Here is a 26,212-nt window from a genome sequence, read left to right as displayed (position 1 = left end):
AATTGTCATATTTACATTTTGTCTTTTTTAGACTACTATTGACTATCTTCACAGAACTGAATTTTCACCGAGTCTTTCTTGTTAATTTTCTTTTCTTAACTTTTCTTTCCCGCCCACTTCCCTCAATTGCTGTTGTTGTGATGACAAAGATAGGCTTGGGGGTCACACACATATCTGACTTGAGTGCACATGTTTTTAGCTGTGTCACACTCAACTGCACGCTCAGCTTGCTGGTAACTGGGTTTGTACTCTTTCCAAACCTTCATTCAGTAGTTACCAAAAGTATTCGTTTCACACAGACACCTCCCACTTATGTTGAGATACAGCATGACTGTTAATCGTAGCATAGCTTGCGCATCATTCTAACACCACTACCACTCCTGGAGTGCCTGCTTCTCCCCACCAGTGTTCCAGGAATTCCTCCCATCCACTCCCTGCCCAGGTTGTGTTGATACACTCTTAATTGTGCTGCTCGCTGCTTGCCAGGTCTCTCCATCCCAGTGGAGATACATAAGTTGTGGTTGTGGCAGCCACACCTGTGCTCACCAGAGGTTGCATTTCCTGGCATTAGTGGTATTTAGGTGCAACACTGGCTGAGCATGCACTCCTTTATGTGGTGCTCCCACACAACTAGCTGTTGCGTGGTCAGAAATTCCTTGTGCGGGCCAGGATAGACAACGCTGTCAGACTCCAGTAGCAGAGCTGCTTAACAGATGTCAGACATGAGCCACACCCAAAGATGCACAGAGGTTACTCTCTGTACTCAGAAATCACTCCTGGTGGTGCTCGCTGGACGATATGGGATGCCAGGAATTGAATCTGGGCTGGCCACATGCAAGGCAAGTGCTTTAGCCACTGTAGTGTCTGGCTCTGATTTTCTTATCACACATTTGCAAGGCAGGAGCTTGAACCCACTGTGTTTTCTCCAAACCCATTTATTGATTTTCTGGCTTTAGTGAAATGATTCTGCAATACAGTGCAGAATCTGGTTTCAGTAAGATTCAGTCCCACTTAGCACTTAGGATTCCTGCTAGGAAGAGAGGTTTTTAAAAGCAACCTCACTAATTTTCTTTTTCTGCTGGCAATCAATCTTTTGCCAAAAAAAAAAAATCTAATTTACATATAGATTATTAGTATTCTATTGTGTTTAGAAAAAATTAATTTACTTTCAACTAGAACAAGCTTTGTTTTTTGTGGTGTGTGTGTGTGTGTGTGTGTGTGTGTGTGTGTGTGTGTGTGTTTGGGTGTGTTTGGTGGTGCCTGGAATCAGCTATACCAGGGCTCTTGTCAGGTCAAATAGGAGAGCTGTCAGAATTGTGCTGAGTAAATATGGGGCATTAGGGATTTGAACTCCTGATCATATGTTTGCAAGGTTGCAGGTCAGGCACTTTTAGTCACTGCACTAGTCCTCCAGTTTAAAACAGACTTTGTGAGGATCCCCCTTCTTCAAGAGAGTATGAAGGGGTTAGTTCTTGGTATGTCTGGCTGTCCATTCATCCCATGTTTATTAGATACCTACCATGTGTACTTGGTAACCAGGGTGGTGGTGGAGAAGATGAAAATGTCATTAAAATTTTTTTGAGTGAACTGGTCCTGCTACTAGCAAATTACAATCCAGGGCCAGAGCTATAGCACAGCAGTAGGGCATTTGCCTTGCATATGGCCAACCCCAGACGGACCCCAGTTCGATTTCTGCATACCATATGGTCTGCCGAGCCTGCTAAAAGTGATTTCTGAGCAGAGCCAGGAGTAAACCCTGAGTGCCACCGGGTGTGACCCCCCCCCAAAAAAAAAACAAACCAAAATCACAAAAAAAGGAAAGAAAATTACAATCTAGTAGAAAAAAATTTTAATGTGTGATTTTGCTATATCATGGACTAGATACAAATATGAGCTGTATTGGAAGGAAGCAGGAAGCAGGAAGTTGCGAGTCAGAGATGGCATTTGAATGAACAGCTGTCTGAACACAGAGGCAGAGACCAAATGAAAAAGAGACTGGGCGGTGCCTGGTCTAGAAGGGAACAAGGAAAATAGAAGTCATCATTGCTAGCAACAGCAGGGGTTGTCTGCATACCATGGGTGTATGAGATCATTTGTTTTTTGTTCTTCTGACTTATTTCACTTAATATGATTCCCTTCAGTTCCAACCACATTATAACAAACTGCAAGATTTTATCTTTTCTTACAGGTGTGTAGTATTTTGTTGTGTATATGTACCACAGTTTCTTTATGTATTGATTTTTTGTTGGACATTTGGATTATTTCTATATCTTGGCATTGTACTTAGTCCTGCTATGACATAGGTACACATATATTTTTTTTCAGATTAATGGTCTTGTACGAAAAAGTGGGAATCCTTGAAAGTTATATTCTTTTATAAGACTGTACACTGTTTTTTAGCAGAAGCTGAACCAGATGCCATTATCTCCTTCCCCCTTTTTTTTTTAAGAGAATGTATTTAAGTGTACTTGAAGATTTCTATTTTTGGGGGGGGGGGTGGGTTTCGGGCCACACCCATTTGATGCTCAGGGGTTACTCCTGGCTAAGTGCTCAGAAATTGCCCCTGGCTTGGGGGGACCATATGGGATGCCGGGGGGGGGGGGGGGGGGATCGAACCGAGGTCCTTTCCTTGGCTAGAGCTTGCAAGGCAGACACCTTACCTCTAGCGCCACCTTGCGGGCCCCGAAGATTTCTATTTTTGTTTTGTTTTGTTTTGTTTTATTTATTTATTTATTTATTTATTTATTTATTTATTTATTTATTTATTTATTTATTTATTTTTGGTTTTGGGGCCACACCCAGCGGTGCTCAGGGCTTACTCCTGGCTGTCTGCTCAGAAATAGCTCCTGGCAGGCACGGGGGACCATATGGGACACTGGGATTCGAACCAACCACCTTTGGTCCTGGATCGGCTGCTTGCAAGGCAAACACCGCTGTGCTATCTCTCCGGGCCCAGATTTCTATTTTTATAGAGTGTAAGAAATGTTTGTGAAATAAGCAATGCCTAATCTTTTAAGTTGAGGAAAATTTGAAAGTGACAACTGTGACTCAGATTTCTGATGCATATAGAGCACTTTAGAATCCCAAATTCTTTGCTCTTCTCCGTCTCCGCAGATGCTGGGCTGAGCATGCCCAGTGATACTTCGCTCTCTCCAGCAAGTCAGAACTCTCCGTACTGTATGACGCCTGTGTCACAGGGCTCTCCGGCCAGTTCTGGGATAGGGAGTCCAATGGCATCTTCAACAATAACCAAAATCCACAGCAAAAGATTTAGAGAGTAAGTGTCAGTCTTATTCTACTTATGAAGTTTAATAGTGTTGAGTTTCTTGATTGTAGTTTTGAAAGAAATAATGTTATTTCTTGGTTGCTTGGATGAGTAGATAAAAGAGCTAAGGTAATCAATTTTTGTTTTTGAGATGTTAACAGCTGGTTTCATTCCAGTTAAAGCATTTGCCTTCTGTCAGTATTCATGTGAAAGTTATTTGACAGATATGTGCTTTAGTGATTGATTATACCCTGGAAATTTGTCTTGTATATAGAATACCATATGGGGAGGTTTTCTTCCCCTCCTCCAAGTTTTATTGACTCTTCTAAAAACCTCTTTAATAGCAAGTCTCTGAAATCTCGTTACATGTATAATGAACCTACTGCATAACATTTTAAGCAGTTATTTTTAATTTGTGTTTTTGTTGTTTTTCATTTGGGTGTCACTAGGACTTATGTATACAAGGCTTTTGCACTACCACTGAGCTACCCCTCTGGCCCTATTTCTAAGTTCTAAGATGTGCTCATCTGGGTGGTGCTGCAGAAATAGCCCAACTATTGGTCACCTGCCTTGTTCAATTTCCCACCTGGCCAAAAAAATTTTTTTTCAATTAAAATTCCTACCTGCAAGGGCTGGGGATGGGTGAGTGTGAAATGGGATAAAGGCAAATGCTAATTGTCAACAATGCACACTGGAATGTAATGTTATCATGTAGTGATACTTTAGGGAAAAAAATTTTTTTAACAAAAAGCAAACCAAAAAATAAATAATTTTAAGTACACAATTATTGCTGTGAAAGATTTGAGAATTTTTAACATTTATATAGATTAATTTTTCCTTTAAAATGACACAAAAAACCCAAAGTAAAAATCTGTGTGAATATGTGGACCCGAATCGCATTAATTTGCTTTGTACTTTTTCTTTATACCACTGCTTTTGAGCAACTGCTTCTTGCCTGGATTTGGGAAGTTAATTAAATGTCAAATAACAGATGTGGAGCAAATGAAACACTTAGAGAATACAAAGTAGCATATGTAGAAAATAACAACTTGAAAGAGAAAAAAAATTTTAAAAATCAAGATTTTGATATATTTAATTGCACTCTTTAATTTTGTATGCGTTTGCCTGATAATTTCTCTTTTAATTTATTCAGTTAATAACAGTACCTTTTCTTCTTAAGAAGTGTCATTTTTATACTCTTCAACACTTTTCATCAAACCTTTTTTTTTTTTATGCTTGGAAAGGATGTGCCTGTATTTTCCTACTATAGAACGTAGGAAACGGCTTGGCTATTTCAATGATAGATATAGCACCAATTCTTTTGGGTACATAGCCCATGTGAGAGATGAGGGATGAGAACTAGACTATTACTAGAGTATACAAAGTTTTTTTTTTTTTTTTCTGGTTTTTGGGCCACACCCGACAGTGCTCAGGGGTTACTCCTGGCTGTCTGCTCAGATAGCTCCTGGCAGGCACGGGGACCATATGGGACACCGGGATTCGAACCAACCACCTTTGGTCCTGGATCGGCTGCTTGCAAGGCAAACACCACTGTGCTATCTCTCCGGGCCCACTATACAAAGAAACTTAGATGACTTCTTTTCCTGAAATTAAGTTTTGTTGTGGTTTGCAGTTACTTCCTGTTTTCTGCATTCTTGTTACACATGGATTCACAGAGAACCTTATTCAATTGCTTTCCCTAATATGGAAAGCATTTGATGCAATTTGTTTATTTTTGGAGTGCTGGGGCTTCAACTGAGTGCCATATATGTAAATACAAAACTTGTCATCAAGCCTCACTGAGCTTCATCCCTCATCTACCTTTGACTTTTTTTTTTTTTTTTTTTTTTTTTTTTTTGGTTTTTGGGCCACACCCGTTTGACGCTCAGGGGTTACTCCTGGCTATGTGCTCAGAAATCGCCCCTGGCTTGGGTGGACCATATGGGACGCCGGGGGATCGAACCGAGGTCCTTCCTTGGCTAGCGCTTGCAAGGCAGACACCTTACCTCCAGCGCCACCTACCCGGCCCCTACCTTTGACTTTTAATTCAAGTCATCCTTCATTTTGGCTTCAGTTACTGAATTCATCATGTATAACCATATATTTTTAGAGCTAGAAGAACCTTCACTTAATGGAATCATCTTATTTATTTATATGGTATGACTTCCCTCACCTCCTTTTTGGCCTCCCAAGTAGCAGTGTTCAAGGGGCTTATTATTTCATTGTGCTGTTACAGTTCAATGCTAAGAATCCTCAGCTGAGGGCTGAGAATTGTTCTCAGTGCTGGGATCCACTAGTTCTATACCCAGTGATAATCTGGGGTGGGAGGGGTTTGACATGCTGTCCTGCAGGTAGGTAGGGGGTCAGGTCTCTTGGACTATCTTATTTCTCCAACCTCTTATTTTTATGGCTGAGGTAGAGTGCCCAGAATCTGTTACAAGTGTCTTTGGTATTCATTGGGATGAAATAGCTATATATCTTGTTACCAAACATCTTCCTTCCTCCCACCTCCCCTTCCTCCCTCCCTCCTTCCTTCTTTCTTACCTCCCCTTCCTTCCTTCCCACCTCCCCTTCCTTCCTTCCCACCTCCCCTTCCTTCCTTCCCACCTCTCCTTCCTTCCTTCCTTCCTTCCTTCCTTCCTTCCTTCCTTCCTTCCTTCCTTCCTTCCTTCCTTCCTTCCTTCCTTCCTTCCTTCCTTCCTTCCTTCCTTCCTTCTACCCTTTTCTGGGGGGTCAGCATCTAGTGCTGCTCAGGGCTTACCCCTGAATCTATGCTATTACTCCTGGAAGGGATTGGGGGCCATATGGGTATATGGGATTAAACCAAGGTGAGCCATGTGTAAGCACTTTACCTGTTGTCTTATCACTCTATCCCACATTTTAACTATTTTTAAACTGCAAGCTACATTTGATTCTTATTTTTAGGAATTATTTAGAGATAAATTCTTGTTTTTCTGAGTATTTTAAAGAATGAGCGGATATATTTTTTTCTAAAGACATTTTACAGTTACCAAAAAATGAATTAGCATGAACTTAGCTCTTTTTATTTTCTTTTACAGATATTGTAACCAGGTTCTTTGCAAAGAGATTGATGAATGTGTGACTCTTCTTCTCCAAGAGCTTGTGAGTTTCCAGGAACGCATTTACCAAAAGGATCCCGTTAGAGCCAAAGCGAGGCGACGACTAGTTATGGGCCTAAGAGAAGTTACTAAGCATATGAAGTTAAATAAAATCAAATGTGTTATAATCTCTCCAAACTGTGAAAAAATCCAGTCAAAAGGTGAACAGTTTTCTTTTGAGGCATTTTTTTTGGTTTTGTTTTGTTGGGGTGCGGGGGAACATTGCAACACCTAGTGATGCTCAAGGATTACTCTTGACTGTTGCACTCAAATCGTTCCTGGCTTTGCTTAGGGGACCATGTGGAATGCTGGCAACTGAATGCAGGCCAGCCAAGTGCAAGGCACTTGCCTTTTCGTGTTGCTGTCTCTCTGGCTCCTTTGAGTTTTGACATGTAGCCTAATCGTAGGATATGCAATGACTTTTTATTTTTATTTTGGGGCCACAGATTACAATGCTAAGGGAAGCCTCAGCTGAGGGCTGAGAATTGTTCTCGGTCCAGCTCTGGGGCCATGTGGTACTGGGAATTGAATCCAGATCTCACCTCCAAAGCAGGCGGTCAGCTTCTGTGAGCTATCTCTCCAGCCCAATGTATAGTAATTATAAATTAAAATCTATCTATTTCTTAGTATAATTTAGCTCTAGTATGAAAGAGTGAACATAAGGAATGAAAATGAAGTCTTTTGTTACCTGAAACTGGTCTTGAAATTGAGGTCTGAATGTAAACATTAGTGATAAAGATTTAAGTTGACTTACTAAGTTTGAACTACTGAAGTTTGATCATTTACCTCTGCAAATATAGTCTACTCTTTTTAATTCGTTGATTTGGTTTGAGTCACACCCAGCTATGCTCAGGCGTTACACCTGGCTCTGCACTCAGTAATCACTCCTGGGGGGGCTCAGGGGTTCATATGTGATGTTGGGGATCAAATCTCACTCAGACATGTACAAGGAAAGTGCCCTACCTGCTGTACTTTTAAGGTATTTAGATTGCTTTTCGTTGTTGGCCATTTTGTCTTATACATAAATCAGCAGCTAGATACATACACTCTTGGGTCATTGGCCAGCACACATATCCTGTGAACTTTGCCAAGCACTTTAGCATGTAAGTGTGTGTGTGTGTGTGTGTGTGTGTGTTACCAGAAATTGAACCTACGCCTCATGTATGCAGCAAGATTTCATGGCTTCATGAGCTTTGACTGAGCTTGATTACATTGAGCCACCTCCTTAGCTCTTACCTGTTTTCATGGAGGAGCTGTTTCAGATGAGAGTAGATCCAAGTATCAGATAGCAATAATAGGCATATTCTTCTCAGCAGATAAATAGCAATAACAATGGTCACATACAGTCTATACAGTTTATTTTTCCAAAGTGTATGCTGTTTGGGGGCTGGAGAGGTATTCAAAAGCCTGAACACATGCTTTGCATGCTTGAGGTTCACATTCAATCCCTAGCACTGTGTGGCCCCTCATGTATTCTGTGCACTATCAGCCGTAACTTCTGAGCACACAGCCAGGAATAGCTCCAAAGCAATGCTGGGGGATGCTCAAAACCCAAACATCAAAATACAGTGTTGTGCATTCACTGCCACTAATACCAAAACACCTTTATTATTCCCAAAATAAACAATACTCATGGGGCCGGAGCAATGGAGCAGTGGTAGGGTATTTGCCTTGCATGCGGCTGACCCGGGACTGACCTCAGTTCAATCCCCGGCTTCCCATAGGGTCCCCCAAGCCAGGAGCGATTTCTGAGTGGATAGCCAGGCGTAACCCCTGAGTGTCACCAGGTTGGCCCCAAAACAAAAAAAAAAGCAATACTCATGGAACAAGTACTATCCATTTCTTCCTTGTGCCAGCTCCTAGCAGCCACTAATCTATTTTCTCTTAATTTGCCTATTCTGAATAATAAATGAAATTCTTTTAATATCTGGTGTTTGGTATCTCAGTCTCTTTCACTTAATGTTACTAAGGTTTACCTGACTATTAGCAAAAGTGTACTTCCCTTCTTTTTTAACTATTAGATGAATTTGCCACAGAGCTGACAGAAGTGTTACCATAATATTTTGACTGTGTGTAATGCTGCTGCTCACATTTGTCTGCAACTCTTTTTTTTCAGTTCTCTTAAGTTTATACATACATATATCTAGGAACAGAATTCTTGGGTCATGGGGTCTTTTTGTTTTAATGTTTGAGAAACCTTATTGTATTTTCCGGCGTATAAGACAACTTTTGAAACGAAAAAAAGTCAACCAAAAATTGGGGGTCGTCTTATACACCGAGTATATCCCGAAAAACGTTTCGATATGACGCTAAACGAAAATCGTCTGGATATTGCCACAAAACGAATTTTCCAACTCGATCCTGCACCAATCACTGCAGGCTGCTCGGACCGCCTCTCTAACTCAGCCAATCCAAGCAGGCTTTTGATGCATGCAAATTAGACAATGTTCTGTACCCAAATCTACACTGTAAAAAGCCTGCTCAGATTGGCCAGAGTCAGAGAGGAAGTCTATGACAGTAAAACCTTTGAACCTTTGCTTGTTGTGATTGGCTCACTGTGGTACATATAGTTTAAGCACAGGAACGTTCTGTCTTATACAGCGAATATAGGCCTACATCTACATTTTCACTGTAAAATTAGGGGGTCATCTTATATGTCCGGTTGTCTTTTACGCTGGAAAATATGGTAGGCCAACAGGGTAAAAAGGTTCCAGTTCTCTTTCTCTGCACCAAGAGTTGACATTTTCCTTTTGGTATTGTTATAGTTACTGGTATGGATATAAAAGGTATCTTTTTTTATTTTGTTTTTCCTAATAACAACAATATTGAACATTTGTTCATATGTTTATTGGATGACTTAGTAGAGTCTTTGGAGAAATACTTAGTCGAGCCTTTGTTAGTTTTTTGAATTGGGCTACATAAACTCTTCTTAAGTTTTAAGTTAAATTTATTTTGAAGTTTTATTTTATTGGTTCTGCAGAGTTGACATTAAATATGGTTCCCAAATGTTAGGCCATAATATTTTTGTCTTACTCTTTAAGTCATTTTTATAATTTCTTTATTTAAGCACCATGGATACAAAATTGTTCATAATTAAGTTTCAGTTATAGAATACACACTACCCTTCCCCAGTGAACATTTCTCACTACCAATGTCTTCAGTTTCCCTCCTGTCCTCCTACCCTCACCCACCTGCTTCTGTGGCAGGCATGTGCTTATTTCTCTTTTTTGCTCTCTTTTCCTTTTTGATTCTGTGGTTTGCACTATTTTTAATGAAAGAGTACCATGCATATCACTTTATTCCCTTTCAGCACCCAGTTCTTGTTCAGAGTAATTAGTTCAAACTGTCATTGTCATAATGAACCCTTCCCTCCCCAAACTGCAACTACCATTTTGTGGCAACCTTCCTACCGTGGACTGGTCCTCCTGATCTTCATCTCTATTGTCTCTGAATATTATTAATACTGTCTTTTATTTTTCTTCTATCTCTTTCTTTCTGACTCATTCCATTCAGCATGACTCGATAACCATCCATGTATAAGAAATTTCATGACTTCATTTTTTCTAGCAGCTCCATTGTACCACAGTTACTTTATGGGCGTTTTTGGTCATTTTTAAAATATATCATGAAAACATCTCTTCAATGCCTCAAGACTGTTCTGTAGACTAGTTTTATCTATATCTCAGTAGGACATTTCTTATTTTCCTTTGATATCTTTTGGTCCTTCAAGTTTACATTTTACAATGCCTCCTGGGATATTTAGGTCATTTTGATAATTGCTAATACATCTAATGCAGCTTACTAACTGAAAGGTTTGATGCTCTGTTTCACTTTGTTAAATAAAAATTACTCTGTGTGTTGATTGTTAGGTGGTCTGGATGAGGCTCTCTATAACGTTATAGCCATGGCACGGGAGCAAGAAATCCCTTTCGTGTTTGCTCTTGGAAGGAAAGCTCTTGGTCGCTGTGTGAACAAACTGGTTCCTGTTAGTGTGGTGGGAATCTTCAACTACTTTGGTGCTGAGGTAAGAGCATGGCAGACATGCACTCCCCCTTGGGACAGTGTGCCAGTGAGGAATTCGAAGAAGTTAGAGGTCACCATTATCTATGAGAATGGAAGTTTTCTGGCTATTACATTTACTTTTCCACTGTGAAAATACTAAAATATATAAGTTGGTATAAATGAATCCTACAGCATTTCAAAAAAATTTAGCTTCTCTTCTGTGTGTGTGTGTGTGTGTGTGTGTGTGTGTGTGTGTGTGTGTGTGTGTGTGTTCCTTTTGGGTTCAGTGATGGAATACTTGGGAAGCATTTTAAAACATTTTTAGCTTCTGTTTCTTCTGTAGTGTGTGTGTGTGTGTGTGTGTGTGTGTGTGCGCGCGCACACGTGCGTGTGTGTGTGTGTGTGTGTGTGTGTGTGTGTTCATGTGTTCCTTTTGGGTTCAGCAATGGAATACTTGGGAATTTATTTAACTGCCAGAAAAAGGAGTAAGATAATTTTCTTCAGTTAGTATGTTGGTAATGATTTGTCTTCTAGGAGTTTTTAGTATTTTCTCTTTTGGGGACAAGGAAAGGGAGTTGGGCTAGGCCCAGTTGTGCTACGTGATGTCCAGGACCATTTTCAGTGAAGGTCAGCCTGTACTATCCCTCTGGCTCCAAGTATCTGTTAATGGAAGATTTCCTTTAGAAAATGGAATTCCTAAAATTTGTCTCTATCCATGATATCTTCATCAACTAAATTGGCTAATAAAAAACTGCCTATAGGGGCCAGAGCAGTGGCGCAGAGCGGTAAGGCATTTGCCTTGCCGGCACTAGCCTAGGATGGACCTCGGTTCAATCCCCCGGCATCCCACATGGTTCTTCAAGCCAGGAGTGATTTCTGAGCGCATAGCCAGGAGTAATCTGAGCGTCACCAGGTGTGGCCCAAAACAAACAAGAAAAAAAACCTGCCTATAAGAGCTGCTAATATAAAAGTTTATATTTTTATAAACTTAGAACACCTACTAAATGATGATGTTTTTACTTCCCATGAGTGTTTTCTCTCTTCCCAAAAATATTTGAGGGTCTGTCTTTTCCTATGCAGACAGACACTGTGTTCACCTACCCCTCATTTGTTCATTCAGTTTCTCTTGCATTAGTTGTGAAATTATTTCTACTCACCTATTTAACTTTTTTGTTTGTTTGTTTGTTTTGGGCCACACCCAGTGATGTTCCTGGCTATGCACTCAGAAATCGCTCCTGGCTTGGGAACCATTTGGGATGCCTGGGATCGAACCAAGGTTCATCCTGGGTCAGCCGCATGCAAGGCAAGCACCCTACCACTGCGCTATCACTCTGGTCATAACATAACTTATATGTTTCTAGAAAGCCTGTCTGTTTTATGGTTATAAATATCTACTTTGATGAAGATTTGTTTTTTTTTTAATTTAAAAATCATTGTAAACCCAGGGCCTCACACTGGCAAGACAAGCTTTGCTGTTGGTCCCCAAAAGTCATAGTACTTTGTATATCTGTATACTTTAAGATATTATGATTTGAATTAATCTAGAGCTGCTCTTCCAACCTCAGAGAGTTTTTTTCAGTCTTTGTACTCACTGTGGTGTCAGCTGGTAAAGGGTAAAATTGCTGAATCAGTGAATCAAATGTGCTGGAGCATTTAATACAGCATACTTGTTCACATTTCTTGAATTCCATTTCCTCAAGACTTAACAGGATTAAATAAGCAGCGTATATTAGTTGCTGAGTCTTCAGTTAGGTTTTGTGTGATTTTTATGCCACTTGGACCTTGTGCTGACTGAAATACTTAGGATTGTGAAACTAGAGGTAAGTATTACTAATCATAGGAATAAATATGAGAGTAAAATGGGCCTAATGAAAATCTTTTTATTTTAGAGCCTGTTTAATAAGTTGGTAGAACTCACTGAGGAAGCCAGAAAAGCATATAAAGATATGGTGGCAGCCATGGAACAGGAACAGGCCGAGGAAGCCTTAAAGAATGTAAAGAAGGTGCCACACCACATGGGGCACTCTCGGAATCCCTCTGCAGCGAGTGCCATTTCCTTCTGCAGCGTGATTTCTGAGCCCATCTCTGAAGTCAATGAAAAGGAGTATGGTACGTTGTTGTATATCATAAAATCATTTGGAAAGTGACTTTCCACATGACTGCTGGAATATTCATCTGTAATCGGATTTTGCTTAAAATTTTGGTGACTAAACTTCCATGAAGTAACGTTATTAAGAATCAGGGATATTGTTCAGTGTAGAACATATGCCCCGAAGTAAAAACTCGTGAGGCTCAGGCACCTCCACCTCACATACAAACAGGCTATTTGGAGCTGAGATTTTCTATGACCTTGGAATTGATTCATAGTTTTAGAATCTTTGTTATAGTTTGTCATTTTGAGGTGTAAGGGAGGAAACCCAGGGCCTATACTCTACCTCTGAGGAGCATTCTGGCATTTAATTTTTTTTATTAAAGCAAAATCACTTTGTAATGTTATACAAATGTTAGAAACAAACCAACCAACCTTTGGCCAGATATGTGACTCAGAGACCAAGCAAATGTCTTGCGTTCTTGAGACCCTTTCTTTCTCTCTCCCTCTCTTTCCCTCTCTCCCTCTCTTCTGCTAATACAGCCAGGTATGGCTCAACCCCAAACAACTTCACCTAAACAGAATTTCAAAAGTAAAATGCACTGGGCTGGAGCTATAGCACAGTGGTAAGGCGTTTGCTTTGCATACGGCCAACACAGGACGGACCCCTGTTCTAATCCCGGCATCCCATATAGTCCCCCGAGCCTGCCAGGAGCGACTTCTGAGCACAGAGCCTGAGTGCCACCCAAAACTCAAAAATCAAAGTAAAATGCATTGTTTTTGCAACCTACTAATTAAATCCTAGAACACTTGTTTTTCTTTGGGCCACACCCAGTTATTTGTTTTTAGGGGCTAGTCCTATCTCTGTTCAAAAATTACCTGTATAGTAGTCAGAGCAACCACATGTAAGGCAATTGTCTTACCTTCCAACTCTTTTTGGCTCTAGAAGTTTAATTTTCACACTTGTATTCAATTATTAAAATGTTGCATTTGCTAAGAAAGTGAAAGACTTGAGATCTAAGCTTATAAATCTTTGACATGCAATTTTTTGGGGTGTGTGTGTCACACCTGGTGGTGTTCAGGGGTTACTTTTAGTTCTGCACTTGGAAATCATTTCTGACTGTGCTCAGGTACCTTATGGGATGCCGAGGATCAGACCTAAGTAGCTGCATGCGAGGCAAGTACCTTACCCCTGTACTATCACCCTGGCTCCATGAAATATTTTTTTATTGTCATTGCTGCTGTAGTGATGAGAGTGTCCCATCGGACAGGGCTGGGTGCCAGGGTGTATCCCTCTGTTAACTATGATGGGGGTATCAAACCCAGGGCACAGTGTGTACAGGGTATGCTCTCTTCCACTGTGCTACATTTCTAGTCTCATGTGACATTTGTGTTATATCTGATAATAATCAAGACTTAAAAACTATTAAGTTTACTGTTTGAACTATTACAGAATTAGCATAATGTTGAAAACATCTTTTTTAAGGCACATGAGAGATGGTACAGGAGGTGAGGCACTTAGCTTTGCCTGTGGGTAATGCAGCCACAACCCTGCTTCAATTTCTCAGCACCACCAGTCCTTTGAACACCACAAGGGGTCACTCCTTAACCCAGAACCAGGAACAGCTCCTGAGCATTAGCAGGTATAACTGTTCTTCCCAAACCTCCCCCCACCAAACAACAACACCACCAACAAAACAACCCAAAGCATTATTAAAAAATAATTATAGGGGCTGGAGAAATGCATGGAGGTAAGGCGTTTGCCTTTCATGCAGAAAAATGGTGGTTCAAATCCCGGAATCCCATATGGTCCCCTGTGCCTGCCAGGGGCGATTTCTGAGCATAGAGCCTGGAGTAGCCCCTGAGCGCTGCTGGATGTGACCCCCAAAAAACAAAATAATAATAATAATAATAATAATAAATATAGAGATCAGAGATTGTATAGAAGGCAAGACATTTGTCTTATGTTACATATGGTCCTCGAGGTACCACCAGGAATGAACCCTGAGCACTGCCAGGTGGGACCCCAAAATCAACAAGAAAAGAAAAAAAATTATGCTTAAAGGAGTTTTGTGTTTTGTTTTGGGTCACACCCGGCAGCACGCAGGGGTTACTCTTGGCTCTACACTCAGAAATCGCTCCTGGCAGGCTTGGGGGACCATATGGGATGCCGGGATTAGAACCACAGTCTTCCTGCATGCAAGGCAAATGCCTTACCTCCTTGCTATCTCTCCGGCCCCTAAAGGGGCAAATGCCTTACCTCTGTGCTATCTCTCCGGCCCCTAAAGGAGCTTTCTTATGTGCTGTTAGTAACTTAAAAAACCATGTCTGTAGTTTTTTCTCGTTTGTTTTGGGTCAGCTCCTAGCAGTGCTTGGGGGTTATTCTGGCTCCATCTGCTAGCCCCTTTCAGTTGGACTTGACAACCAGGTGGTACCAGGGGTTGAACCTGGGCCTCCCATATGTACAGTATATAATCAAGTACTTTCAGCCATCTATCCGACCCCTGTAATTTGAATAACTTCAAATTATTTTCCACTTTCTTGGTAGAGTATCTGGTGCCCCTCTTTATTTTTAAAACAGAGTAGTCACGTGCTCCAACTTGGCTCCTTGTTTATCTCTTTTCTTTACCTGGAGTACCTTCTAATATTGAACATGTTAAAAAACTGAATTCTTCTTTTCTTCTCACATTCCCATTTTGGGTGTCCCTGTCTGTGATCATAGTTCTTGTTTGGAATGCTTTCTTACAAAGCTCTTTTACAAAACTCCAAAGCCAGAGTCAATTAAGGAAACTTTTGGTGGAGGATAGGTACTGGCTTAGAGACAGGCATGCTAGTTTGTCTAGAGAAAATGCCAACTTGGTAAATGAGGTCAGTTTTCTGTATGTGACCTGTGAAAGCTTAAAGGCAAACCGCAAGACACATAAATATAGCTGGGGTTTGGGGCAAATACAGTGATCTTCATTTGGACCAGAAAAACATAAAAAGAGTCTTTAAAAGGTAGGAAGTATTTCAAAAAAGCACTAGCTTTAAAGTAGCCTGAGATTAGACTTGTTTGGCTTTTTTATACTTTTGCCTGGTGCTTTTCTCTAAACTTTAGCATGATAGATTAATCACTGGTCTTCAATTTCTCCTTAGTAACTTGAGGAGGATTTATCTAAATCATCAAGAAAGTTTTAATCAGAGCTAAATTTCCATTTGCTCAGCTGGGAAAGTGGCTGCTTTCAGCCCTGTGCACGGGGGTCACTTCCGGTGATGCTCAGGGACCTACTGATGCTGGCGATCTACCACTTCCCTTTCTGAGGGACTCACCTGACGTTAGGGGATGAGCCTAGAGACAGGCAAACCTGCCCAATCTTACTTTTTTTCCTCTTCCCTGACTCATTGTCAAGGGAGAGGGGAAACGTTTTCTAAGACACAAAGTAAAATTTTATGATTACTTTTGTTGGAAGAAAAATTGTTAAAATAATGTTCAAATGTGTAACTAAACCTTCTTCTGGGGGGTTGAGTAAACGTTTGAACTTTACCTTGCAGTGTTCAAGGGCTGTGCTTCATGCTCTCTGCTTAGGGAATTCCCATGGAAGTGCTGAGGGACTGAACAAGGGTCAGCTGCAGGCAAAGCCAGTGTCTTAACCTCTTTGCTATCTATCTGGTTCGTAAATTTAAAAAGTTTTTCCTTCTTAAAAGTTTTTAAGCATGTGGGGCTGGAGAGATAGCACAGCGGTAGATAGCACAGCAAACGCCTTGCAAGCAGCTGACCCAGGACCAGTGTTGGTTTGAATCCCGACATCCCATATGGTCCCCCGTGCCTGCCAAGAGCGATTTCTGAGCAGAGAAACAGGAGTAACCCCTAAGCACTGCCAGGTGTGGCCCCAAAACAAAAAAAAAGTTTTTAAGCATGATTACATATATATGATTTATATACAATTTGTTTACATTTTCAAACTAAGCCTTTATTCCCTGTACTTATGTATATATGCCAAGTACAGGGATGCAAAAAAGGAAGGGAGGAGGGCCGGAGATAAAGCATGGAGGTGGGGTGTTTGCCTTGCATGTAGAAGGACAGCGATTTGAATCCCGGCATCCCATATGGTCCCCCATGCCTGCCAGGAGCGATTTCTGAGCGTAGAGTCAGAAGTGACCCCTGAGCACTGCCGGGTGTGACCCCCCCCCAAAAAAAAAAAAAAGGGAGGAGAGTGTAGAGGGTGGACCAGCAAATAAGAAACAACTACTTGTGAGATAGATATGCAGAAATGCTATGAGAATTCCACTGACTGTCCTCTTAGGAAGTTGTTCCCAAAGAGACTGACTTTAATTTAAGTGTGATTGTTACTGAAACCTGAAAGGTAAAGTAGGAAAATAAATCTTGTGTGGAAAGAACAATTTAGAGTGATGAGTTGAGTGCATAAGGAGAATCAGATTGGGCCCGGAGAGATAGCACAGCGGCGTTTGCCTTGCAAGCAGCTGATCCAGGACCAAAGGTGGTTGGTTCAAATCCCGGTGTCCCATATGGTTTCCCGTGCCTGCCAGGAGCTATTTCTGAGCAGACAGCCAGGAGTAACCCCTGAGCACCGCCGGGTGTGGCCCAAAAACCAAAAAAAAAAAAAAAAAAAAAGAAAGAAAAAAAAGAAAAAAAGAATCAGATTAAAGATTCCCAGTAAAATAGGCCCAAATAGAAATGCTCCAAGTCACATTGTAATCAGAACAGCAAGGGTCCAAGCCAGAAACAGAATATTAAAAGCAATAAGATAAAAAAAAAAAAAAAAAGAACATAACAAAGGAAAGCAGTCAGATTAAGGACTCCTTGTACTCAGCACTAACCAGTGCAGTGAAGAAATAATACAGGTTATGACCCATGTGGTACCAAACAGACGAAAGTGGCGCATCAATAAATTGATCCCAAACAACATTGGGTGCGTGAAAATGTGAATGTTGTGATTTTATTAAGAGGAAACACTTCCTATATTTTTTGTAAATCTCAGGGAAGCTTGCTTGAACGTGATTTCCCCTTTTGATCTTGCTGTTTTCAGAATTCTGTCTCTATCTGTGGGATTTGTCATTGTGACTAGGATGTGTCTTGGGGTGGTTTTTCTGGGGTCTCTTTTGGTTGGTACTCTTCGGGCATGCAGGATTTGATCACATATATTCTTTAGCTCTGGAAGTTTCTCTTTAATGATGTTCTTGACCGTTGATTCTTCATGGAAATTTTCTTCCTGGGTCTCTGGGACTCCAATGATTCTTAAGTTGTTTCTGTTGATCTTATCATAGACTTCTATTTTCATCTGTTCCCATTCTTTGACTAATTTTTCCATTGTCTGCTCATTTGCTTTAAGTTTTTTGTCCAATCTCTCCTGCTGTATGGAATTGTTATGTATCTCATCTTCCACAGCACCAAGTCTATTCTCAGCTTCTGATACCTTGTCCCAGAGCTTATCCATTTTGTCATTCACTTCGTTTACTGACTTTTTCAGTCCTGTTAGTTGACATGTTATTTCAGTTTGGAGTTTTGTGATTTCTGTCTTCATATTTTCTTGGTTCTTATTAGTGTTCTGTTCAACTCGATCCATGGTTTCTTGGAGTTCTTTGAGCATCTTCCATATTGCTAGTCTAAAGTCCTTATCTGAGAGGTTGATTAGTTGGTTGGACATTATCTGGTCATCAGAATTGTCATCTTCATTCTCTATGTCTGATGCTGGCCTGCGTTGTTTCCCCATTGTCACACTTGTATTGTGGGTTTTTCTACGTGTTGTGGTGGTATTCATTGTCTATATGATGCAGGCAGCACACTCCTCTGGCTCCTCCCTTTCTGGATGGGCTGACTTGCCTCTAAGGGAGGGGAATCCTCCGTGGATGAAGCCTCACACTGGGTCAAATCTTAGGCCCGAGCATGCAACAGAGAAGACAGTCAGGAGAGAAATGTTTGCTTCTGTGATATAGCGCCGTTCTTAGTGTGATTTTTCCTTCTTGTTGCAATGGTGTTCTTTCCTTAGAAAGAGTGCACGGCCGCGTAGTGAAGCGGAGCAGCCGTGCTCCGCTGGAGCCTCTTTTTGCCCCACTCGCAAGAGTTTCACACAAGAGGACAGTAGACAGACATATACAGGTCACACTCACAGTTTTTCACAGTTGGGCCCCACTGGGCCGGTGTACTTTCGTGGATTTTCCCCGCCTGGTTTTAAATCTTATTTTTTTTCAAGACCTTTGTGATTTACAAAGTCCCTTATAGTTGGATTTCAGACGTGCTAAGTCAGGGCCAATCCCACCACTAGTGTCCACCTCCCCCCACCAATGTTCCCAGAGAGTATCCCACACCACCACCAACACCTTTGGCCCCAGGCTGTCAGTATAACAGTCCCATTTACAGTTTAGAGTTCGGGTCTCTTGATTCCCTTGTTACCTTTGGTTGGATATTTAGTTCTGCCCTTTTTTAACACTACCAATGCATCTGAGACCACTTGGCCCCTAGCCCCCATCATCCTTTCTTTTTTTTTTTTTGGTTCACACCCGGCGGTGCTCAGGGGTTACTTCTGGCTGTCTGCTCAGAAATAGCTCCTGGCAGGCACGGGGGACCATATGGGACACCGGGATTCGAACCAACCACCTTTGGTCCTGGATCAGCTGCTTGCAAGGCAAACACCACTGTGCTATCTCTCCAGCCCCCCATCATCCTTTCTTTTTTTTCTTTTCTTTTTTTTTTTTGGTTTTTGGGTCACACCCGGCAGCGCTCAGGGGTTCCTCCTGGCTCTACACTCAGAGCTCGCTCCTGGCAGGCTCAGGGGACCATATGGGATGCTGGGATTCGAACCACTGTCCTTCTGCTTGAAAGGCAAATGCCTTACCTCCATGCTCTCTCTCCAGTCCCATCCCCCATCCTTTCATATTTGTTTTTCTTTTCTTCTACACAGTTTCTTTCCTTCTCCTGCCCAGGGGCCAAGGATGTTTGAGACAACTCCCATTTAACTGATATCATTCTGTATTTATCCTTCTTTTGGCTTTATTTAACACAGTATCTTCCAGTTTCATCCTTATTGCTGAAAATTGCATGATTACAACATTCAATTACAGTTATGTAGTATTTAATTGTGTGTATGTGTGTATATATATACACATATGTATATGTATATGTACACATATGCATATATACATACATATACCACCACATCTTTATGATCCACTTGTTTGTTGTTGGACATCTAGGTTGATTCCAAGTCTTAGCTAGTGTATTGAGTGCTGCAGTGAATAGTGGTGTGCATACATTCTTTTGGATGAATGTTTTCTTGTCCTGGGGATAAATGCCCAAAAGAGAGATTGCTCGGTCGTATAGCAGCTCAATTCTGAGTTCTCTGGGCACCCTCCATACTGTTTTCCATAGGGGTTGGATCAGAGAGTATTCCCACCAGCAACGGAGGATAGTTCTTTCTCACCACATCTCTATCAACAGATAATTGTCCCCATTATTCTTGATATGTACCATCCTTACTGGTGTTTAATGATATCTCATTGTTGTCTTGATTTGAATTTCCCTAGTGATAAGTGATGAGCATTTTTTCATGTGTCTGTTGGCCATCTGTTGGTCTTCCTCAGAGAAGTGCCTGTTCATTTCCTGTCCCTGTTTTTTGAGGGGATTTTTTTAGGTTTTGTGGAGTTAACTATTACAATAATGCATGTTGATTTTTTTTTTGCCTCCAAAGAAACATGGTAAGCCAAGCCACTTACTTTTGTATATTATAAAAATAAACTTTACACCAATGTTAGAAGGCATAAATGACTTCTTTTTTATAAATGGAAACAATTACCTTTGTAAGTCAAAAAGATAGTGGTTAGGTAATTTGCTGAGGGAATGTGATAGAAACCTGTCAGATGAGAACTATTTTTGCTAGGAATCTGCCTTTGCTCCCTGTGCTTTTTCATAAATGCAGAAATTACATATATTAATATGAATATGAATAAATAGGTATCAGCTCTTGTGTAAGTTCTTTTATATTCTGAGGCATTGGTATACTTCCTTTTGCCTCTTTATTTGTCTTGCCTAGCACTTTTTTTGTTACTTAGCTATTTTATTGAACTTTTAAAAAAACAAAGAGGAAAAGTTTGAATTATACACATTATGTTTTTTCTTTTTTTAAAAAAATTATTTAAACACCATGGTTAGGGGCCAGAGCAGTGATGCAAACAGTAAGGCATGTCCGCCTTGCCTGCATTAGCCTAGGACGACCACTGTTCAATCCCCTGGCATCCCATATGGCCCCCCAAGCCAGGAGTGATTTCTAAGCACATAGCCAGGAGTAATCCCTGAGCATCACCAGGTGTGGCCCAAAAGAACAAAAAAACAAAACACTATGGTGGTTCATAATACAGTTGTTTTTTTTTCCACAGATAAAATTATTCATAATTGAATTATAGTCACACCATGTATAACAGCCTTCACCAGTGAACATTTTCTGCCATCACTGTGTTTCTCACACTCCCCAATGTCCTCGTCTTCTCCCCTTCCTGTCTCTGGGGCATACATTTCTCCCTCCCTCTTTCTCCTCCTTTCTTCTCCTTCTCTCTCCCTTTTCCTCCCTCTCTCCCTCTCTCCTTTTAGACATATTGGTTGGCAGTACAGTGCACATTTCTCAACACCAATGAATGTCTCCAGTTTCCCTTCCACCCACCCTCTATCTCTCCCTTCCTTTCTCCCCTCTGTTTTTGACACTGTAGTTTGCACTATCGTTAATGAAGGGATGCTGTGCATGTCATTTTATCCCCTTTTACCCAGCATATTCTTAGTATTTTCTTCTGTCATGTAAACTAGGACTAGCATACTGAGCTCTTGCTTTTCCAATCTGTTGGTAAGCCAGCAAATACCTGTTGTTCTTTCTTTAAGCATTTCATGATTCCCCAGCAGTGCTCTGTTTAAAGCAATAAAAATCTGTTTGATATCTGCAGAAACAAATTGGAGAAATATGGTGGAGACCTCTGATGGCCTGGAAGCCTCCGAAAACGAGAAGGAGGTTTCCTGTCAGCACAACACCTCTGAGAAGCCCTGTAAGCTCCCCCTGGAACCGCCTGTCCTTGGGAAGCAGTCCACAGCAACAGGTGCAGGCAATCCTCCTGCAGCCCCGAGCCTGGGCAGAGTGGCAGCCGGCGAGAAGGAGGACCCCAAGCCCGACGACCTGGAGTGGGCCTCGCAGCAGAGCACCGAGACGGGCTCTCTGGATGGCAGTTGCCGAGATCTCCTGAACTCCTCCATCACCAGCACTACCAGCACGCTGGTGCCCGGCATGCTGGAGGAGGAGGAGGACGAGGAGGAGGAGGAAGAGGAGGACTATGTGCACGAACCCATAGCTGTAGAAGTCCAGCTCACTAGTAGGATTGAATCATGGGTCTCTGAGACCCAGAGGACGATGGAAACTCTGCAGCTCGGGAAAACCCTCAGCGGGGCCGAGGAAGATAACGCAGAGCAGAGTGGGGAAGAGGGAGCAGAGGCCGCGGAGGTGCCAGAGCCCGGGGCAGGGGCAGACAGCGAAACCTGGACCACTGGCCCTCCAGGCACCCAGGAGCCGCCCCACCCTCGCACCTGCAGCTCACCGAGCGAGGAGGGTCCCGAGTCTAGTCGTCTACCCCCCAGTGTGTGACTTGGGGCGCTCCAGCTCTCTCCCGCCCCTCTGCTAGAGTCGCAGCCACTGTCTTCTGTGCTTCAACTCAATGTTTGCACTGTCCAGTATTTAATATATGTATTTAATTCCTGACAGAGATATTTTTGTAACTGTCTTTTACTTGTAATGATCGACAGCCTAACTTTTCCTTAGCATCGACATGTCTTTCTAAGAACTGTCAGAAATTTAAAGTAGTTGAGCTTATTTTGTAAAGGGAAAGAATGACTAACATGACTTTTGACTTGAAATGCCTCTGTAGAGTCATTTTGCAAGGTCAAGTTCTAAAAAGTGGAGCAATTTTCAGTATTTTTGTCAAGATTCCACCTCCTTCACCTGTAATCTGTCTGGCCAAGATGATGTCCGGTGCTTCTTTACCAAAAAGAACTGGAGGTAGAATTAGAAAAGAAATTAAAGGCCGAGGCTGAATTCACAGTGGTTTGTGTTCACAAGTGGTGCTGCTTCTGTTTGAGCCACAGAGGTTTACTGCAAAAGCTGCCAATCCTTGAGGTTGGCTAAAATGGCCCCAAATTTAGGCCAGCAAAGGGGCAACCATGTTTGATGGCAGGCGACTTAGTTAGGTGCCATGTATGTGGCTGAACCATCAAAAGCCACCTGTGGTGGGACCATTTAGGTGTGCTCTCTTTGTTGCTTCTGACTTGCCTCACGTATGCTCTCACACATAGGCACAATTACGTCATGTTGACGCATTTTTGCAGGTGACTGACCAGCTGATAGTATGACTGCTGTTCTACTTGCAAACCATCCATACGGTCTTCCCTGAGGTATTCTTGGCCATGCTTGTGACTCGGGACCACCTTCATGTAAGCTGTGGATTTGATTAGCTGTCCACACCATTCAGTGAAACTTGGTTCTTCTTGTTAGCCCTTAGCCTTGAACCAACCCTTTCATCTAACATCAGCTGTAGCAATTAATAGGACAATGCAAGGCAAGGGACTTCATACCACTTATAACATGTATCCTGATAATCAAGCCTTAGAAGAAGTTTTGAAGGAAGAAAAGAGAAAGTCGTTCTAATTGTGCTGAAACTATTAGATGATGTCGAGTGTATGCAGATACTAACTCTTGCTCTCTCTTACCTCTGCCCTTCTTTAGACATGTGTATACTTGGGTATGGAGAAGTTAAACTCCACTACATTGTATTTGCTAGTCATCAACCCTTGGTGGTGGCCTCTACAAAGCGTGTCTAATTGTGGAAGAATTATAAGTTATCTGTCCATCTGTCTGGTCTCTTGTGGCCCTTCCTCCAGCTGACAACATACTCAGACACATGTACACACATATAACAGTCATGCATGCTTGAAGCTTTATCTAGTTCACACAGATAGGCACAACCATGGAAGGGGAGGGCTGTTTTGCTGCCCTGCTTTTTTCTATAAAGGGGAGGGCTTTGTCTCACAGTGGCCAGAGAGAGTATTTGGGCAAATCCTTTACTGAACTCACTTGGACTGCTGAGGTAGCTATTATGTTCTATAAAACTGGCATTTTGTTCCCTGAGTGATTAGCTTCTTGGTGTATGGTTTAATGTTGGTGATTTTTTTTTTTTTTTTTTTTGCCTTGTTCAGGTGTTACTCCTGGCTCTGCACTCAGTAATCACTCCTGGCAGTGCTTAATAGACCATATGTGATCCGGGAATCAAACTTGAGCCAGCCAAATACAAGGCAAGCACCCTGCTCACTGGCCCCTGTTAGTGAATTCTTAAAGTTTAGGAACATCTCTCGATAGAAAATGTCTTTTAGCTTGATCAGTTTACTGGAAGGGCTTGTTCTGTATTTACTGTGTAAACTGGTCCCTGCGCTTGACTTGGCACTAAGAACTCAGTTCTGAAAGGAGCACTGCTGCAGAGAATGAAGCCTCTGGAAGAGTAATCATGGAATTAAATGGGACCAGATTTTAAAAGTCTGCACGCTTGGACAGTTGGTTGGTGTCAAGAAATGATAGAGATTTTGAACTACTGGCAATCTCCAAAGTAAATTTCAGGAAACCTTTCATACTTTTTTGGTGTAACTGTCTTCGTCTTGCTGTCAGTGATTCATAGAACTCGATCTTGAGGTAATGGCCTTTCACGGTCTCCTATTTTCTATCTTTTTCTGAACGAGAGTTGTCGTGATATGTTTTTGATGTTTGTATAAAGCAAGAAGTTGAAGAAATCTCCAGAACACCAATCATTTTAATTTGTGATCGACTTTACAAGTGCTCGGTTACATGCTCTCTATACACTCTTGTACTTGCAGTGCAGTTTACTGGCAAAACCAAGGTACCAACACTCTCTTTTGTGTATAAGACAGGTCACCGCTAGAGGATGACCCAAAATTTATTCAAGGAAATGCTACTATATTGATAATAGGCCTGAATAAGTATTAATAATGTCTTTCTAATTTGTTTCTGTTGGGTAAATCCAGGGCTTTGTGTGTATTATATGTAGGAGGTGTGACAATTAGTGGAGTGGTTTATCTTGGAACAGGGCACAAGTGTCTCTGCAGAGACCTAATAACAAGAGGAAAGGGTCATCATCACAAGAAATAAAAAAAAATGTAGTGATTATTTTTCTTATTGTGTAAAGGTTTTGCTGGCAATAATTAATCTTTAGATTTCTATTTCAGTGCATACGCATATCAATGACAGTATGACTTGTACTCTCCAGACTAGATTTCCGCTTCAGTCGTTTTGGTTTGTTTGCTGTGGAGATTACTTCACAAAAGACAAATGTTCATACTAGCTTAATTTTAGTTGAAATATGTTTGTAAATGATGTAATATATTTCTTTTGACTAAACCTGGGAAAAATAATCTGAGTTGTACATTGAGACATTTTTAAAGGCTTTCACTGGAGGTCCTTTTTGCAGAGATGGTATTTTATATGCTTCTAGTATTTGGAAAATAATTAGTCAAAAGGAATGAACATAGTTTAAATATTGAGAAATTAATATTCAGATAATGTACTTGTCTGATTTCTTAAGCTGGGATAGTGGGGGTGTGGGAGTTGTAACGTGCAAATGAGTAGTGAATGGTCGCCTTCATGTTTCAGCTCTTTAACAAAACTTAATGCATTGTTACCTTAATATATATATAAAGAAGTATTACTATTTGTAAACCCACTCTTTGCTTACACTTGTCATTAGAAGTATTTCCTGTATATTGTGCCAGCAGTTTAGAACATTAACTTACTTTCTTAAAAGTTCTTTTTTTTGATTTGAACTTAAAATTTTTCTGTGAAATAATTTATTTTTATTTTCATGTCCTTTGTCCCTCCCAGTCTTTTCATAGTCACAGAATCAACCAAACTCCTTAATCTGAAATCTGAATCTTAATTAATGACCCAAACTTAAATTCTGTTGGCACATCACACCTTAAAAGTATTTGTATTATTTTGTAATTTAATTTCTAAATATATCACATGAATTTATAATTTAATGTCTTAACTGTAATGACCTAATAAAGAACTAGCAAAACAAATTGCAACATGAGATTTTTGTTTGATTCTTTTGCTGTATGAAGAACTGCTATGTCACATTTTATTTTATTTGTTTATGTGTTTATTATTTTGGTTTGGGGGCAGAACCTGTTGGTGCTTAGGCTTAAACCTGGCTCTGTACTCAGAAACCTGGCTGACACGGGGGACCAGCTTGGATGCCGGAGAAGTTAGGTCAGCTGTGGTCAAGACAAACCCCTCCCTACTATGCTATCACTCTGACATGTTATATCGCATTTTAGAGGTAACAACAATTATTGCACTATGTAAGTAATAGTGAAATAATAAACTGGTTAGTTATGATTTAGTGTTTTATTTTAAGAACTTAAGGGTTTCATAATTTATGTTCATGAAGATTGTGGAATCTGCAAAAGCAGTTAGTAATAAAAATGTTCACTTAAAAGTGTTAGTGTTGGGGGCCCGGAGAGATAGCACAGCGGCGTTTGCCTTGCAAGCAGCCAATCCAGGACCAAAGGTGGATGGTTCGAATCCCGGTGTCCCATGTGGTCCCCCGTGCCTGCCAGGAGCTATTTCTGAGCAAACAGCAGGGAGTAACCCCTGAGCACCGCCAGGTGTGGCCCAAAAAAAAAAAAAAAAAAGTGTTAGTGTTGGG

General features: G+C 41.2%; 1 protein-coding gene across 1 annotated transcript in view; it reads left to right on the top strand.

The window, feature by feature from the left end:
• Positions 1-22,443, top strand: part of SECISBP2L (SECIS binding protein 2 like) — a 63,799-nt gene extending 41,356 nt beyond the window's left edge. Inside the window, exons 14-18 of the mRNA XM_049781499.1 lie at positions 3,115-3,277; positions 6,325-6,545; positions 10,254-10,408; positions 12,276-12,495; positions 21,401-22,443. Coding sequence (XP_049637456.1) covers positions 3,115-3,277; positions 6,325-6,545; positions 10,254-10,408; positions 12,276-12,495; positions 21,401-22,089 — 1,448 coding nt within the window. The 3' untranslated portion in view covers positions 22,090-22,443. The remainder of the gene's footprint in view (positions 1-3,114; positions 3,278-6,324; positions 6,546-10,253; positions 10,409-12,275; positions 12,496-21,400) is intronic.
• The last annotated feature ends 3,769 nt before the right edge of the window (positions 22,444-26,212 follow it).

Source organism: Suncus etruscus, chromosome 10, assembly GCF_024139225.1.
Source record: "Suncus etruscus isolate mSunEtr1 chromosome 10, mSunEtr1.pri.cur, whole genome shotgun sequence".
Taxonomy (NCBI): Eukaryota; Metazoa; Chordata; class Mammalia; order Eulipotyphla; family Soricidae; genus Suncus; species Suncus etruscus.
Note: the sequence above shows the minus strand (reverse complement) of the source record. Positions and strands in the feature narration are given on the sequence as shown.